This window comes from Chanodichthys erythropterus, chromosome 1 (assembly GCF_024489055.1).
Source record: "Chanodichthys erythropterus isolate Z2021 chromosome 1, ASM2448905v1, whole genome shotgun sequence".
Lineage (NCBI taxonomy): Eukaryota > Metazoa > Chordata > Actinopteri > Cypriniformes > Xenocyprididae > Chanodichthys > Chanodichthys erythropterus.
In genome coordinates this window covers 7,935,870-7,954,099 of record NC_090221.1, presented here as the reverse complement: position 1 = coordinate 7,954,099, position 18,230 = coordinate 7,935,870, and the positions used below count along the sequence as shown (strand labels likewise).

Sequence of the window (18,230 nt, the reverse complement as noted above, 5' to 3'; positions counted from 1 at the left end):
TTAGATGCTCAAGAAACATTTCTTATTGTTATCAATGTTGGAAACAGTTGTGCTGTTTATTATTTTTGTGGTGATAGATTTTTTTTTAAGGATGAATCAAAAAGTAAATAGTAATCTTCTGTAACTTATAAATTACTTTACTGTCACATTTGATCAGTTTAATGCATATTTACTAAATAAAATAATAAATAAAAAAAAATCGTACTGACCCAAAACTTTTGAATAGCACTGCATTTTACTATTGTTTCTGTATATATGATCATAGAGTTCGGCTCAATTATTTTTTATAGTCTTCTACTGAGCTGTCAACCAGGGTTGTGTGGCATTCTGAATTAAAATGAACTGAAATTCATATAACTGTAATTTTTAACGAAGCAAAGTCTGTATAAATAGATAAAGTGAAAAGGAATTCTGAATTTTACACAACCATATCAGTTATTTAAGATAAACAAAATTGCCTCAAACAGCATGTAAAAGCAAAACTAATTGAGTTTGGTCACTTCAAATAGGTCAGACCTTTTCTGTTTAAGTAGGTGGTTCTTGGCCATAATAAGCTGCAAAATATAACAGATTTTTTTGCCAAAGTAAAAAATTACCTCCCATATGTGATATACAGACCAAGATAAACAGCACTTTTTGGCATAAAGTAAATTTGCAAAGAACTTGCAATCTTTTCAGATTAGTTAAAGCAAACACTGTCATGCGAGAACAGCAAATATTTCCACACAAATCCAGAGATATACTGTTCAGCAATTTCAATTTCAACATTAATGAAATGAAAAACAAAATCCCTGGATGGCAGGCAGCCTATCTCCCTCCTGACTTGCTTATTAATAGTAATCCCATGTCAACCCCACTAGCATCTCCACAAGCCCCCCGACTTCAGTGAGGACAACAGATCTAAGTAAACAAGAAAGAAGGAGGGTGATTCCTAATTAAATATGGATTAATATTAAACCGAGGTTGTTAGGAGAGCCTCAAAAACACTTGGGCGAACACACTGAGATTTCACACCGCTTCCACTTCGGTTTTTCCAACCGCTGCTTTATAACTCCCTTTAAAGTTGTTTTTGGTCTTAAAAGGAGTTCAAACAAGCAAAGACATACAGAGGATAGCAGACAGATCTGTGAGGAAGAGGTCGCCCGACGATGGGGGGGAGCAGGCAGGCAACAAGGATGAAAGATGATGGAAGTGTACTGACATCAGACACAAAAGACATTCAAACTGTGCCAAACAAAGACCGGTACAATGGAAGAAACTCTGGTAATGGCGTTTTGTGTAGTGCTTTTAATATCATTAGTGAGGCCATTATAAAAATGGCAATCTGTTGTTGGTTGAAAGGACAAGGCTCGAAGATGAAGATTGCTCTGGCAATCTTTATGGAATAAAGCTCCGGATGACCAAGACGCTTTGTGTTTAATGGCAGTTACATTCACTTTCAAGTGCTGGCCAAATTGCCAGTCTAGCTCTCTAAAACCCAAGATCTAATCATCCAGAAGTCAAGCGGTCCAATTAAACCTCCTCTTTCTTCAATAGCGTCTGATAAAAGCAGGACTGCGAAGAATAAAATGGCTGCAGTACATCACCTTGATGGAGGTGTGCTACCAACCTTGGACACTGCATGTTATTTATTACATCAGATGAATATTAAAAGTGTTTATCATATCAATATTCTCTAGGATAAAGCAGCCATTCACAGTGAAGGTCCCGACGGAAGAAAAATCCTGCCTGAATTGTGACAGACAACAAATGGTTTCTAAACAATCATGCTCATAGATCAACTTGTTATGAAAAATGTTCTTGGGGGGTGAATATGTAATGAAGTGAATATGTGTTTCCCATACTAAAGTTTTACCAAAAACTCTCTAAAAGACTGAATAACTTCATAACAAGACTAAAACCCCCATCTAATATGTGTTGTGCATGGTACCTGCATGCGGAGTGTATTTGTTATTCACAAAACGTCTCCTCCTTTATTCATTCTTTTCATCAGTTATCCCACTTTGCATTTGTTTCATTATTATAACGTAAGCTTTCAGCTTCAGCAATTCTTTTTAACGAGATGGCCGCTGACATGGATGAATGACAAAAAGAGTGAGAACAGACCAGGAAAGTAACAGTTGTTTCAGATAGCTGAAATAACAGACTGAATGGCCACATATATAAAGTGCGTCTAATAATACGGCACACATGTGAAGGACAGAGAAGAACAGCGTCATGTTCAAGTCATGTCCCCTATGAGAACAATAACGAAGATCAATACTAACATTCAGGAGGTCCATTTGACAAAAGCGGGTGAAAGGCTTCAGAGCGCTGATGTATGGAGAGGCCATAGGGGACCCGTACGAATAAAGAATGTATGTGTGAGGGCTGTGAGCTCAATCCATTAAAGAGAAGCAAAAGGAAAAAGGAGCACAGTGGTGGGTTCAAATGGTTCAATCACTTTACAGCAAAGCCTCTGAGGAGAAGGCATTAGAGGACAGTGTGACTTCCAACTAAGTGAAAACCTGTGTAATTAAATGCATGAATAAGAAATTAAGCAAATTAAAATTGTTAACAGTTCATATAAGGAACAGAACACTGTATGGGTCAGTTAGAGGATAGAAGCTGTTGGACAAAAGACTTAATCAGCGACGGGGACTGATATATAAAAAATTGATTTACAACAAAATGAGACACTTAATAGAGCACCAATGTTTAATTGTGTCATAATTTACTCTTTATTCACCCTTATGTCTTTCTAAACATTTGTGAATATGCAAAACACCAAGTTTTCTATGTTCTTTTCCATAAAAATAAAAGGAGTTGAAGTTTTAAAATCACACAAAAGCACCATAAAAGTATCATTAAAGCAGTGTTTTTTATTATTATTATTATTTATACTGGCTACTATTATATTTATTACCATTTTGAATTAGATTATATTTGTTTATTTTTAGTTTATTCATTTTTTAATGTTTATTTCAATTTGCAATTGCTTTACAATTATTTTCATTTCAAATTTTACACCAAAAAATGCTGGGTTTGTCCTTTTTCAACCCAACTTGGTTTTTTTAACCCAGCATTTTTAGAGTGTAGTTTTAGTAAATTTAGGACTTCACATTTAAAATAATTTTTTTTAAGTTTATCTTTTTCTATAACATTAATTTTCTCGGTTTCACAGACGAGGCTTAAGCCTTATCCCAGACAGAAATGCATGTTTGAACTGTTTAAACTGAAAGCAACTTGCACTGACATATCTTAAAACATGCCAGTGCCATTGTTTTGTCTCAAGATGCACACCAGTAAATGTTTTTTTTCCCTAAGGCACATTTATAAGTAAGCAGTGAGGTACGAGAGGTTGTGCTGTATCGTGACTTATTCATGATACAGCAGCAGCCTCGAGTACCTTACTGCTTTTATAAAAAGGTTACCACACAATACAAATATTAAAGCCAAAAAACGGCCTTTATGGAGTTAATCACTCAGTAGCGAAGACTTTTATATTGCAAAAGACAAGACACAAACGACAAATGCTTTGACTAGCGCTGTCAGTCATGGGAAAACCCCTTAACTGTTAAAAGGATAAGATATTGCAGCGGACAATTAAACTGATTTTTTTATTACGAACATAGGACCGACCTGAAGCAAATGCTAAATCTGAATGCAGGTAATAAACTCGCTTACTCGAACTCTTTCTCACGATACTCTTCTACACAATACAGTAAGCTTCAGTGAACAATATCAATTGAGAACAAACGGTTTACGTTGCTAAGAGTGGGTGTTGTGTAGTGATGCACAGAACCGTTGGGTGAAGCGGTCATAGCTGTGTTTTATCATGAATAAAACAGCTATTGATCAAGGATAGGAACAAAGTTTTATGAAACTTTGTGAAACCAGGCCATATTATTTTATTTTATTTCAGCTTTTAATCTTTTTTTAATAGTTTATTTTTAGTTAACAATAACACAGTATTAAAGTGGTCTGTATGACTTGTGCATTGTATTCTAAGTCTCATATAGTCTTTCAACAGCTTTGTGAGACTAACAGAAGAAAATTTAACTCAGAATTTCTCCTTTTGTGTTCGAAGAAAGAAAGTCATACAGGTTCAGAACAATATGATGGTGTGCAGATGATGACAGAATGATGAATGAATTATTATTGTAGGTATCCTTCTACAATACAGACAATACAAAACGAACGCATATAGAGAGTAAAATGGAGAAAGAGCGAGATGAAGAATTAAAGCAAGTAAGAGAGCGTGACAACAGTTTCTTTCAGAGGGCTCCCTCAGTGTAAGATTTAGAGGACACGGCACTGCATGTTCCTTCTCCGTGTGAACTGATATGTAACGGTGAGTGAAACAGAAGTGCAAAAAAGGGCGTGTGTACACAAGCATGACAGGACACGTGGCCTCAGGGCAGCAGGCAGGATTAATTGCCCCTGGCACCCAAGGACGGGCAATTCATTGCCCACGCCAGCGTCCTGAAAGATGGGGTGAGGTGGGAGGTGTAGACGAGGGGTTAATTAAACTCTGCAGTGTGAGACACTCTAATTAATTACTCTGGTTCCCCTTCCTTAATTTAATGTGCTGAACTCTTCCCATTTTATTACATTCTTCCCCATAAGGGCGTCATACAGCTGATTAGCCTCATACCCTCCAACCGCTCTGGCCAGTCAGGTAGTTGGAGAACTCAGAAGAGGAATGGTACAGGGAAGGGTCCCATTTGTGGGTGCAAAGAGGATTAATAGCCATTTGCATGACCTGCGAGTGATCGCAGAATGTTTGCATCAGACACTGTGGAACGCCAACATAAAAGTTTGTCAGAATGGCTAATGGCTTTATCTTTGATCATCCCAAATTCCCCTGTAACTTCACTCACATTTAAAAACACATCACTCTCTCTCTCTAAGTATATGCAGTGATGATTAACGCGTTCAAAGCGAATGCTACAGGGCGAGCGAGCTACTGGGGACACATTATTTTCGGGTCAATTTTACGGTGCATTTTTTCAGCCAATATTGATAGCTATACCTACTTTAGTCGGAAGCAAAAATAACATGTTGCGTCTCTAAATGAGTGTGCCGCCTCACTGGTGAAGCACTTCGTCCTTGAATATGGCAGTGTGTTGCCTTGAAATCAGTTTATTAAAGCAGAAAAAACAGATTTATTTACAGATTATAAAACGCAGGGTGAAGGTCTGAGACACAGCATGAGGCTTTGCAGCATAGAAAAAGTTAATGCTTTGAGGGAGCCGTATCTGTGCCAATGTCTAACGTCTGATGGAAATCAGCGAGTGTGAAAAGATTTCATTAAACGTATGTTATTAAAGTAAAGGGCTCAATTCTTCAGACCCACTCTTCAGAGAATTACATCGCATCAGAGGATGTCTTATCTTATCAGAGATCTGCAACCTCCCAGTCGGTTAATCAGAAAGACCGATAATTAACCGAGTATTATTATCAGTTGTCCATTGTTTGTTTAATAGTAACATAAGTTGCAGACATGAAAGTATCAATTTAAGGTGCGGATTTATGTTCAAAAACAGTACGTCAAGCTGTGCACTCATTGCGAGAATCTCTAGTCAGTAAGACAGATTGTTTCTCTGTGGCTGGAGCATGTGTGGTGTCAGCTAAGTGCTCTAATGCGTAGCAGATGGATGCAGTGAGGAATGTCTTGGGACAAGCTTCTGCCAGTGCACACCTGGGGCACCAATCAGGCCCACAGCATTTCCAAATGGCATTTTTTTTTAAGTCTTTACCAACTTTATGGGGGCGAAAGTGTTGACTGTGCACTGCTGGACTCTTGTTGTCTCATTTTCTCCGCCTTTCTCACTACCTCCGTGCTGAAATCTAGCCAGATCAGAGTGACCTTCAACCACTTCAGCCCCACGGGGACTGAAGGGGAAAGAGTGAGTGAGAGACGAGGCGATAGAGATGGAGAGATAGAATGGAGTGGTGGGTGGAGCCAACAAAGGCGAAAAAAATATTGAAGGCAAGGAATGGAAAATGTCTGGAAACCAGTGGTGCTCATAGCAAGAAAGATGACTTTGACTTCTATGCCTTTCTTTCCCATCTGGCTGATTAAAACTCCAAGACGACCCCTCACCATGAATAAATGAGGTGTATGTTGTAAAGAAAAGATACAAGAGAAGTAACCTTTGATTTCAGTAAGGCCATAAAGAGAATGGAAACTGGCCTGTCAGAGCAGCTGTGGGAGAAATTTAAGAGATAATGAGATTCAGCTCAATCTACTGTGACACTGGTGCTCTGATCATGCAAGAACAGTTCCTACCTCAAACCTTCCTCATCAGATTTTTCTCCTTATTCTACATAATTAAAATAGACTGATCCCAGCAAACATTGGACCGACAGCAACATCGTGTCCCTGGGCAAAAATAGCCGTGGTAGGATGGCATAAATCTGTAAAAATATGTAACAGAACATTTCCTAAAAATGCATTCAGATACGTTTGTACTAGGGCTGTCAATCGATTAAAAATTTTAATCTAATTACATACTCTGTGATTAATTAATCTAAATTAATCGCATACATAATTTTTGCTGTGGAAGTATTCAATATTTCAATTCAAATGAATCAATGCAGGGTTTTTCCTGGGTCAAAAATGGTCTTTGGTGGTGACAGACATGGTCATCCACACAAACAGTAAAAAGTGCCCTACCCACGTGATCTGCGAGCCTGATACTGACAATAAAGTACCCGTCACTCTCACTGTAATTCTTTCTTGCCCTCTTTGCAAAAAATAAATAAATAAAATAATAATAATTTTATAGCTTTGTAAGAGAAGATGCTTTTTTGCTAAACCTGAAAAATATTAATTATATTTTAATTATTAATTCAAACTAATAATATAATTTTCTACCATATAGAATTGAATGCACCTAGCTAACAACAACTTGCTTTGTTCTGGTTTCACCTCACTCCAGTCTAGGCTAGCTGATTTTATAGGTAGGCCTAATTTACTACACATTGTCATTTAAATAACCTGAAAATATTGTGGATTATTAAGGCTAATTTTACTAACCACTCTTGCTAAATGGGGTAAGCACACTTATGTTCTCATTTCAGAGTTGTTCGAGTAAATGATTCATTATAGACCGTGTGGACAGATCAGTTGTTGTCATGATTCATTAAAATGAATCTGTTCAAATGAGTCATTAGGTCGCGAATTGGACATTAGCGGACGTTGACGTGTTGCGAATCGCGACTGTTATTAGGACATCGCAAAAGATTTGTCAACACAGAAAACACTTCACCACTGGATAGGATTTTCTTTTTGTTTACTGAAAGTGTGGTTTATGTCAGCTGCATGTGCAGGGCGCCTGTCAGAGAAGATGAGGTGACGTTTTTTTTAGCACTATTCACACCCAGCGGTTATTCAGGAAAACATTCTCCGAATGCGCCTCGTGAAACATGGATTCGGTCTTACGAACTTTTAGCATTGTGTCAGTTGATTTAGATTATTATTATGTGTGAGCAGTCGTCTCCCTCCTTCATTTTACAGTCGAATGGTGGCTAGAACGGCTCCAGGTTCAAAGGTCAATACGGAATGGATTAATCTGCATTGTTTTTTTTAACGCGTTATTTTTTCTCAGATTAATTCATCTAAATTAACGTGTTATTTTGACAGCCCTAATTTGTACAGGTCTACAGTTCTCTGGGGTTGCATGTATAATTGTTACTTTGACTTTTAGCTATGTGTAGTTCAATATATAATAATCAATTAATAAGATAACATCAAAGGCATCCATTTAAATTTAATTTTAGAACGATTTTTGACAGGACGTGTCGGAGGGATGTCATTTCAATGGTCATTAAATGTCCAAATGTTTACTGGGATGTGTGCATTTAGAGTCAGTGCATTTCAAATCGAATAGGGCTGCTGTTATAGCAAACATTATGTTCACAGCTTGCTTCATTTTTAAGCTTTTCATTTTCCCCTGAAGTATTCATTATTTCCAACAAATGTCTTATTTAGGAAGCCATGTTTAGGGTATAATATGTCAAAAAGTATGACTGCCGGGCTCACAGGAATTGGTATACTTTGAAAAACTTGTTCTGTTCAGGTCCAAATGGATCAGCATCTCTTCAGGGAACAAATATTTTCATAATTGCCCCTGAAAATTGCAACAACAACAACAAAAAAAAAAGTTATAGGATTTCTAGGCGTGGGTTGTATTTGGGTCTTAATTGCACCCGTAGACACACAAGATACTGACAAATGTGTTTTAATCTTAAAACATAAGCACTGATAGTCATTCCACATCATGTGGGAAATGTTAATCTCAGGCATGTATGGTACAACATTTTGGATCAGAGGAAACTGTTGCACTCTCAATTGACAAAAATTGCATTTTCCTTCAGGTGCGTAGAACCAAGAAAATACTTGAGCAAAACAGAAAAAAAATGGCTGACCGCACACTGAATCCAAAAAAGACTGAAGAGGTCTAGAAAGTACAAAATTCATTTTATAAATTGCATGGTGCAATAAAGTGCAAAGTGCAGGTGAATTAATAAAAAGAGCATGAGCAGACGTTTCAGCAGATTGCTATCCTCAGTGATCTGGAGCACTAAGGATAGCAATCTGGTACAACATTTTGCTCATTTTAAAGGTACTCAAGTGACAATGCTAACTAGTACCTAGAAAACTAGCATGGAATAAGATAAATGTACATAATAATAAAAAAATAAATATATACTAAGTGCACCTTTAAAGATCTATGCTTATAAATCAATGACTGCAGTTCATTTGCAATCTATACAATGCATGAACACACAGCCAGTCTTCAGTCAGGCATTTAACCCAGGGGACTGTCTTTGCAATTAGTTGTTGTAGATTTAAAAAAAAGAAGAAGTATTTGTTAAACGACAAATAACCTTCTAGTTCATCTCACCACACAATCATTCGTCACTAACAGCAGGGACATCGTGGGTGCTATTTTCTCCAGGCTAAAACAATGTAATTATCATAGCAATGATTGCATAGCAGCAGTAATTAGGAGCACGGACCCATCCGGATGGTGACTCGCAGTATGCACGAGGCCATTCAAATATCCCCGCCTGCTTTCTGAAGTGAAATCCAAGAAGCAACTAAGCGTTAGAGTTGGAGAGCGAGCGGAGGGAGGGGTACAAGTGCACGTAAGCTGCCTACAAATGACACACTGCAATCATAAACTGTCTCGCGACGCGTTCTTTCTCTTCTTTAGCGCCCTTTCGTTTATGAAGTATGAAGAAGACGTCGAGGTACTCGGAAAAAAGGCTTCGGTTACAGATTCAGCATATAACACGTTTGTAACGCACTTCTGACCGACTTCTACTCCTCAGCCCGCAAAAAGCTACATCGCAGCCGACTGAGACTCTGGATGGACCGGGAAGGAGCCTGCACGAGCTCGAGTCGAAATAAACGGAACGGAATAAACCCCATGCCGATTATATAAGGGTTTTGCGACAAAGAAAGTCTGGAGACTGAAAGGCTTGCTTCGCCCAAATAAACTACATGCCATCAGGGCTTATATTATGGACAATGTAGCCTTTGAGCTTGACGTGGTTGACTTCTCTGGATTATTTTCCACGTTTAGTTTTGTTGAGAAGCAGTACAGTGTCATTACTGGACGAACAGCCTGATTTCGGTCAGTGGATTCAGATAATATCGTCTTGATGCCTGCAGGTTTGCGCTGGTCTTTAGATTGAGACTGCTCTGTGAAGTCTTCATGCTGTGGGGTAAATACACTCTCTACTTCATCCATTCCTGCTTACATGAAGTTGAGCTCTCTTGCAACTTGATATTCAATTATTCATACATACGTTCAAGTCCAAAAAGTTCAAATATTTCACCCCTGACGGGCTTATTGGTGAGATTGACACCTGCCAATTCGGATGTGCATCCTAATGCAATGACACCTGTCGAAATACGGTGATGTATTGAAGTGGCACAGGTCTGATCACACGTGTGCTGCAGTAGCAGCAGCAGCACGACACTTACAAGCATCAAGACAGATGATGCCATTTATTCACCAACACTGATGCTCTCACTATGATGATCTGTTCTCTGTGTGGGAATGATTCAATGGCACATTACCGACGGACATTTTCAGTCGTTTACTCGTAAATGAGGGCATGTGGCATGCGTCCAGCAGAGAGCATCTCCAAGAATGAGGGGTAGACATGATTATGGGCACTTGCACACAGCAATTAAACATTTACAATATTCATCACACTATATTTAACCTAGACCAGTAAAAATGACCACCACTTTAGAGTGTTAATTATGAGAAGCTTTTACATTTCTCCTCACACTGTCGTGCATTACTTCATTACTATCCTCTATAAAACATTACAGACATAGTTCAAAATTCTGTCATCATTTATTCGCCATCATATCATTCCAAACTATGACTGTATTTTTTCCATCCATTGAACATAAAAGATGATATTTTGAGAAATTTCTAGTTTTTTTTTTAAGTTTGTCTCTTTTTTGTCCCTTTAAAACAACTGATTTTCAAACTACACTTGCAAATATTAATGATTGATAGGTTATTTTTAAGTGTCCAATAATTATGGAGAAATTATTTTATTTTAATCCTGCTTATAGACACAATAACATGATCATTATATTACAACATTAGAAACATAATAAAATACATATTGAATATTAATTGACCAATATTGCTTTTTAACAAAAAAAGGCGGCCAAAACACTTACCTATAGTTATAAGATGAAAGAATGTAGTGTCTGTATGTTGCACATCTTTTATTGACTCACTTAAAAGCGCAGATCAAAGCACACATTTGTACAAAGCAAAAGTGCATGAAATTATGCACTGTAGCCTGCGGCCTTTTAGCAATCACTTATAGTTAAGAATGCACTGTCTGTCAGTACTGAAGTCAAGTCATTATTGATGTGCTTGAAGAAAACAACACAGTATCATCAAATTGACTTGATAACCTGATGAATTATGTGCTGACAGTGGAGTCAAAAGATAAGCCCTGCACCTGAAGGCAAGCCTTCTGGGTTTCAATTCCTTTTTTGTCCTAAAATAACTGTCTTCTTTCATTTTTTTCTGATTGAAAAAGAAAGATGTGTCCTTTGCTAAAGCATTTTTCTTCAGGAGCATGTGGCTCCTTCTAAGTTCAACACTCAGTCTGAGATTATTGGATTCAATTTAATTCCACAGCAGAAAATCAGTAACAGACAAAAATAAAGTCTACAGTCAAAATCAGATATTAGTGACGCACACTCTCTTTTCATTCCAGAGCTCACAGAAGATTAATCATTCTAGGTCATTTACCAACATACCCCCTTCGTTTCCTGCACACTTCGTGTAATGTGTTTAATTTCTACAGTTCCCAAGCTATGAATATATTTTCATTCCCAATCAACAGTTCTCCAACACAACATCTTTTTCCCAGAGCAGGTTGCCTGTGCTTTTTGTGTTATACTCATCACTCTTTCCTTCATCATTTCCCTCAGCTTATTTATGAACTATTACCATCATTCCGTAACACTTTATTAGGTCTGTAAAAAGCCAAGGGAATGAATCACAATCTCTATCCCTCTCTCACCCCATTCAATTTCCATTTCACTTCACTATTTAACACTTTTCCCTCATGTATCCACACATACACCAAATGGGTCTTTAGAACTTGTAAGTTGTGATGGGATAGTTCAGCCAAAACAATCCTGTCATTATTTACTCTCCCTTATGCTGTCATAGTTGTGACAGTTAAGATGAAATATCCAATAAACCTAAATGCAGAACCCTGTTGACACCCTGTAGGTCCTCAACAGTAATGACTTTCGTAATATATATATATATAAAAGCCATCTATCTGAGGTGTTGACATTCACATCAGACACAAATGGTAAGGAGATGGCTATAGTGCACCGGACATTGAGTTCATCCGACTGAGAAGGCCTGCATTCGATTTCACTGTAAAGCCCACAATCATTTCTCTATTAATCAATACTACAGTTTTACAGTGTCCGTTGCTGAAAATATGGCTTGAGGAAACATGAATAAAATCAACATCAGTATGCAGTGTTATGACAACACCTCTCGGACGCTATTAAGATCGAGTGTCGCCATTTCACAGGTGGCCCAATGCACTTGAAAGGCCCGAAAAAATGAGCCAGAGAATCAGACTAGATCATGATTTAAATAGAAAACCAGCATGGAAGGAAAGCCATGAGGAAGAGAGACTTTGAACGTGTGCCTGGGTTCCCTTTGATATAATTAATTAATAAGGGAACAAAAGTTGACATGAATGCTATATACTATGCAGAATACCTGGGACACTTCCAGAGATGAAAGGAATTAAAAGTTCCATGAGTTAAATCATATTTAGAAAGATACAAAAAAATAAAAAAGGGGAAGAGAGAGATTCCAGCATATTCTATTATATTTAAAGGCATCAATTGTAGGGGTGTAATGATACCCTCATGTCACGATTCGATACATATCACGATGCTGAACTCACGATACGATATTATTGTGATACTTCAAGACATATGGTAAAAGGATAAAAAAAAAAAAAAAATGTTCATTAAATTGCTAAATTTGGTATTACATTGGGAGTGGAAATTATTAGGCTTGGACTTAGAGCTGGTAACCCAATGCATAAGACAATGGTGACACCAGAATACAAATATTCATGATTCTAATGGTGAAAAACAGATTAATTTTAGATGAATATGTATGCACTCTGTAAGTGACTAGATATTTAAAATAATGTAAGCCACGTTTTACTGGTAACAAGACATTTGGCATTATCAATATTCCCCCTTTGCATTATTATACATTATATTCAACATTATATATAGTAGTTTAATGTAGTACTGACACTAAAACTTTGTAAACTTGAATTTTTTATTTTAATTTTGGGCAAACTATGCACAGCACATATTGTCACTATCCACGATATGATATTGTTGCATTTCTGTATTGTGATATATTGTCACACGAAATGAAAAAAGACCCTGACCACCCTAAAGCCCTGTCCAAAAACAGGCAAATTCTTATACTCAGCACTGCCACAAACCTCATTTTACTAATCCCGTCAATGTCACTGGCTTTGTAAACTAAACAAGCCTTTGAAATGCCATGAATCGTTAAATCTCCTAGGATTGCAAACAACATTTGTCAAGACCTTCGGTACAGACATTCAGCAACTACCTTTGATATTAAGGTTGAAAAAGAACTCTCCCATTTAAACATTTCCAAACAATGATGTAACAAGGGAGAGTTTGAATAGCCAATTGTTGACCTGCATGTTGTAGAAAATCATGCAAGTGCTCAGTCCTTAAAAACAGACTGTTCTGCTTTAAACAGTATTACAAACATGTACATCAAAAGGCTTTGAAGATTTATGGCTAATTTACTCATTTCTCGGTATATTCCAGTCTTGTAAAATCACATAATCATGCAGGTCATGTCCTTATCAGAAAATGAAGGATATAACCTCTAAAACCATCCTCATCTCTTTCCTTAATGAGCCATCAGAGTCTGACTATGTCCTTGTTTCTCCTTCTACCTCAAGCATGTTGCCCTCGCCCCAGGTGTGCGTGTCAACTCTGGTGACAGTGAGCACGATGGCCGTGGTCGACCTCTACCTTCTGGAGCAGAGCATGCTGGGACCTCGGAGCGGGGCCCGTCCTGCAGTATGGCCATGTGTTGCCGTCGCTCTCGGTGACCTGTGTTTCCTGCTGGCGCTGCGCTTCGTTTCCGCCGGTGTGGTTTCGGAGGCGCGCTCACCCCGTCGGGGCTTCGCCAATGCTCTCTGGTTCCTTTTCCTCTCGCTACTGCAGCTGAAGCTTTTCTTTGTGTGTCAGAACTACAGACAGGAGAGACGACCCCCGGATCCTCTTGCCCGCAAGACTCTGACACTGTTACTTTCGGTGTGCCTGCCCTCGCTGTTCCTCATCCTGACAGGAGCCGATTACATGACACCCCTCCGTAGGAAGCAGGAGGTGCGCAGCCGGCTTCTGTGGGTGGTGGTGGACTTGCTTGATGTGTTGGACCTGCAAGCCGGGCTGTGGGAGGTGCAGGGCACTGTGGGGGTTCCTCTTTGGGTTGAGGGTATAGTGTTCTTTTACTGTTACGTGCTGTTGTTGTTGCTACCGTGCGTGTCGCTCACGGAGCTGGGTGCCACTGCGCTGCCTGGGCTGCAGGCGGCACGGAAGGAGGCCATCTATCCGTGGCTCAGCCTGGTGACCATTAACGTGTTCACGCTCGTGCCCAGAGGGGTCGGGATGCTGTGGTACAGGGACCCACGGGTGTCCACGGTGTTCCTAGGCAAAAACCTGCTGGCTCTTGCAGTAAAGCTCAGCTCCGCCTGGGAGAGGCACAGAAAGGGCAGCGGAGGGATGCAGGGAGCAGGAGCCGCCACCGGAACTGGAAACCAGACTCGAGGTGCGGCCTCGGAACAAGCCACGGAGCAGGAGCAAGAGTGCACATCTCCAGTGCCGTCCTCCACGCGCTACCACACGCTTTCACGCACTCATGGACACAGCCACTCGCTCTCTCACGTCAGCCTGGATCCCACTGAGACCTCTCTGGGACCGGCTTACATTTCCCACGAGCTCTAGAGGTCACGAAAAAGCCCTGAAACTGCCAGCAACTGGAATTTGTAGGAACATAACCATCCCTGGAGTCTCTGTGCTTCTGGCAAGATTAGCAGAGATAACTTATCGTATTAGCACACTTTGTAGTTTGTACAACTGATGATTTGAAAATCCAAACACGGGCAGCCTACTGTGGTGTGAAGCTCCCAGACAAAATGATAATGAGGCTGAGTTTGGAGCTGTTTTAATTAAGTGCCTTCTTTAAAGAGCTACAATTAATATTGTTACTCTTGTTCATTTTGATGTTCATCGAGGACTGGAATTAAACCATGTACTGTGAAGCATGACCACTGTTAATATTTCACTCTGTAATAAAAATGTTTAATAGACACCTGCCTCTACCATTGGTACCCAGATGCAGGCAGACCCATAATCTGTTGGTCTGACATGCGAGACAGATGCAGCTCCACAGTAAATTTGTGGAGACCTGTCAAACTTAATGACAACATTTCAAAAATGATATGGGACAGAACTTCATTTAAATCAAAATTTTTATGGCTGGTCCTCACAAACAAATTAATCCATTCCTCCATCAACTAAATGGACGTTTCATGGTTGAGCAAACGCAATAAAGAAAGTATCTGTCAGTCACTTTCAACAGTAAAATTTTCCCCACAATTACAAACAGTGGAGTCCAAATGTCTGATAATACTAGTGAAAAGTGCTTCTATTTTGCATTTTTCTACTTCAACAATTTGTCATTACAAATTATATAATCATCAGCACAGCAACTTAAGTCCAAAAGTTGACTTGAAAAAATTACATTAATTTTTAAGTATTTGTTGTATCCTTCTTTTGCTTTAGTGACAGCAGAACTCGAGCTGCATACACTCAAGAAGTTTGTGTAAAAGTAGCACATTTCTCCAGCACAAAAATAATCCTAAAACTTTGTTTATTTTCAGTTTCTCAATGTTGTCTCAGACTTTTAGACACTTCTGTAGGCAGCACCAGGAATTTGTACACAGAATGGAAAGTGAAAGCTCACCAATCTCCACCTTTAAATGTATCAAAGTTACCACAGCATAAACTGAAGCGTCTTTCTTATTGTGGTTACCAATGACAGATCTGTACATATCGGAATATGATGTTAGGGAGAGACTTTCTGACGTGGTGATAGAGAATGAATCCTGGTGCAGATTATGCTGGGGGGTTTGGCATTATTCACTCTCCATCAGCAGCGCCTCTACAATCCCCCCCACCCTTGCTCTGATAAACCATTATTACTCATATTAATTGAAATGGGACTCATTTTTCAAAGAGCCAAGAGCTTATAGCGCACTTCACTCATGATTTACATGGAATATTTACCAAACGTAAAAGAGGACAAACTTGCATGTCAAATGCTAAAAATAAGCCTAGCTATAAATTAATTAAATTACTGAGAGCAGTTCCTCTTGAAGCTGATTTAGCTTCAGAGGTATATCAGACATATGAACCAGACCAGAATGCCATTTCTCAGCCTTTCATCTCTCTCTCGCTCTCTCTTCATTTTAAATGCACACCCTCCATGTTATGTTCACTGTAACTGTTCAGCTAGTGAAGAGAAATCAGTGAAAAGAACAGAACTAGCAGATCAGACACATGCACTGTGTTCATTAAAATAAAATGGAGCCATATTTCACCCTAAAATCAAAAGATTAAAAGTTTTTTTTTTGCATTTTGAAATTTGACATTTTTTGGACACTTAGGCACATTACAACCCTCTCTAAATTCTGTATTAATACTGTATTGCAAAAATTTAGAATCTTGAGTCAGTAAGTCAGTAAGACCAGTAATATTTAGGGGTGTGACGAGATCTCGTGTCACGATTTTGAAAACGCCTCCCTGATGCATGCAAGTATCTCTTAGTATGAAAGCCATTTTAGGCTGGGCAGTGCAATTGTAACCATCTCTTAGCTCTGTATCAAAGAAAAATTTGGTCTTATTTGCACTTTATATTGACAGAGTGCGATTATGGTTGAACTTATTGTAAAGTGTTACCATAAAAATGAATAACAGTTTTCTCTTAATCTTATTAAGCACAAACAATAAGGTTTCATTTGTTAACATTAGTTAATGCACTGTGAACTATCATGAACTAACAATGAATGATTATTTTATTAACTAACATAAACAAAGATTAATAAATTCTGTAGCAAATATATTGCTCATTGTTAGTTGATGTTGGGTAATACATTAATGCTAATAAATGAGACCTTATTGTAAAGTGTTACCATTTTTATTTATACTGTTTTTATTTCTATAATAAGTTTGTGGAAAGGAGTTCAGTTAGGAGGTCAAAAGTTGTAGAAGCTCATAAATCATGTACAGTAAGGTCTGAAGAGACTGAAATCATACAGAAGAGAAGTCAGTCAGTTGTGTTAGTGGCAAAACCTTTTACAGTACTCGAGTATTGTTGTCTTTTACTGCATATGATAATTCATACTAAGAAAGTAGAACTGAAATGACATTCATTACAAGATGATTAGTTAAAACATTTCAAATACACCTGCAGAATATTTTTTCTAGTCATGTATTTCGCCATTGATGATTTCTTAAATATACTGTGTAAAAATCTTGTCTCGTCTCGTTCTCGTGAACTCAATCTCAAGTCTCGTCTTGTGAGCTACCTGTCTGGTCACACCCCTAGTAATATTGTTAAATATTCTTCCTATAACTTCCTATATTAATATATTTTAAAATGTATTGCAGTTATGACAAAGCTGAATTTTCAGTGTCATGTGATTCTTTAGAAATAATTATAATATGCTGATTTGGTGCTCAAGAAACATTTCTCTTTTTTTTATTAACTTGGAAAACATTGAGCTGTTCAATATTTTTGTGGAAACTGTGATACCTTTTTTTCTTTTCTTCTTTTTTTAGGATTCTTTGATGATTTGAAAGTTCCATTAATTTGAAATTGAAATCTTTTATAACTTATTAAAATATGTTTACTTTTTTGTTCACTATCTGTCAAAAGTTTTTGAATGGTAAGATTTTTAAATGTTTTTTTAAAAGAAGTCTCTTCTGCTCACCAAGGCTTAATTTATATGATCCAAAATACAGCAAAAACAGTAATATTGTGAAATATTTTTACAATGTAAAATAACTGTTTTCTATTTAAATATATATTAAAATGCAGTTTATGTCTGTGTTGGCAAAGCTGAATTTTCAGCATCATTACTCCAGTCTTCAGTGTCACATGATCCTTCAGAAATCATTCTAATATGCTGATTTGCAGCTCAGGAAATATTTATTATTATTATCTATGTTGAAAACAGTTGTGTACAATTTTTTTTCAGGAGTATTTGACAATAGAAATAGAAAATAGAAAGTTCAAAAGAACAGTATTTATCTAAAATAGAAAGCTTTTGTAAAAAATATTTTTAAAAAAGTCTTACCGTTCAAAAACTGTTAACACTTTACTGTAAGGTTAACATTAAGTACTTTAGTTAACATGAATTAAAGGGATAGTTCACCCAAAAATGAAAATTTGATGTTTATCTCAAATTTTCTGACAGCGGCAGTGATGTCTCGCGCATATACTTCAATGAGAGTGAGACATCACTGCCGCTGTCAGAGCGCGATCAGACCAAACGAATCGAGTGATGAATGCAGTTGGACATAGTGG

The 18,230-nt window shown here is 37.9% G+C and overlaps 2 protein-coding genes across 3 annotated transcripts in view; one reads left to right on the top strand and one right to left on the bottom strand.

The window, feature by feature from the left end:
* The window catches only part of mrpl11 (mitochondrial ribosomal protein L11), a 41,519-nt gene that overhangs the window by 11,644 nt on the left and 11,645 nt on the right, over positions 1 to 18,230 (bottom strand). The window lies entirely within an intron of this gene.
* tmem265 (transmembrane protein 265) lies at positions 9,553 to 14,762 on the top strand. Of its 2 annotated transcripts, XM_067372159.1 has the most exons (2): positions 9,553 to 9,720; positions 13,537 to 14,762. In XM_067372159.1, exon 2 carries the CDS (start codon positions 13,538 to 13,540, stop codon positions 14,582 to 14,584), a length of 1,047 nt encoding a protein of 348 aa, XP_067228260.1. In that variant the 5' UTR covers positions 9,553 to 9,720; position 13,537; the 3' UTR covers positions 14,585 to 14,762. The 2 variants fall into 2 exon arrangements, with proteins under 2 accessions (XP_067228260.1, XP_067228206.1); XM_067372105.1 differs by lacking the exon at positions 9,553 to 9,720 and having other exon boundaries at positions 13,055 to 14,762.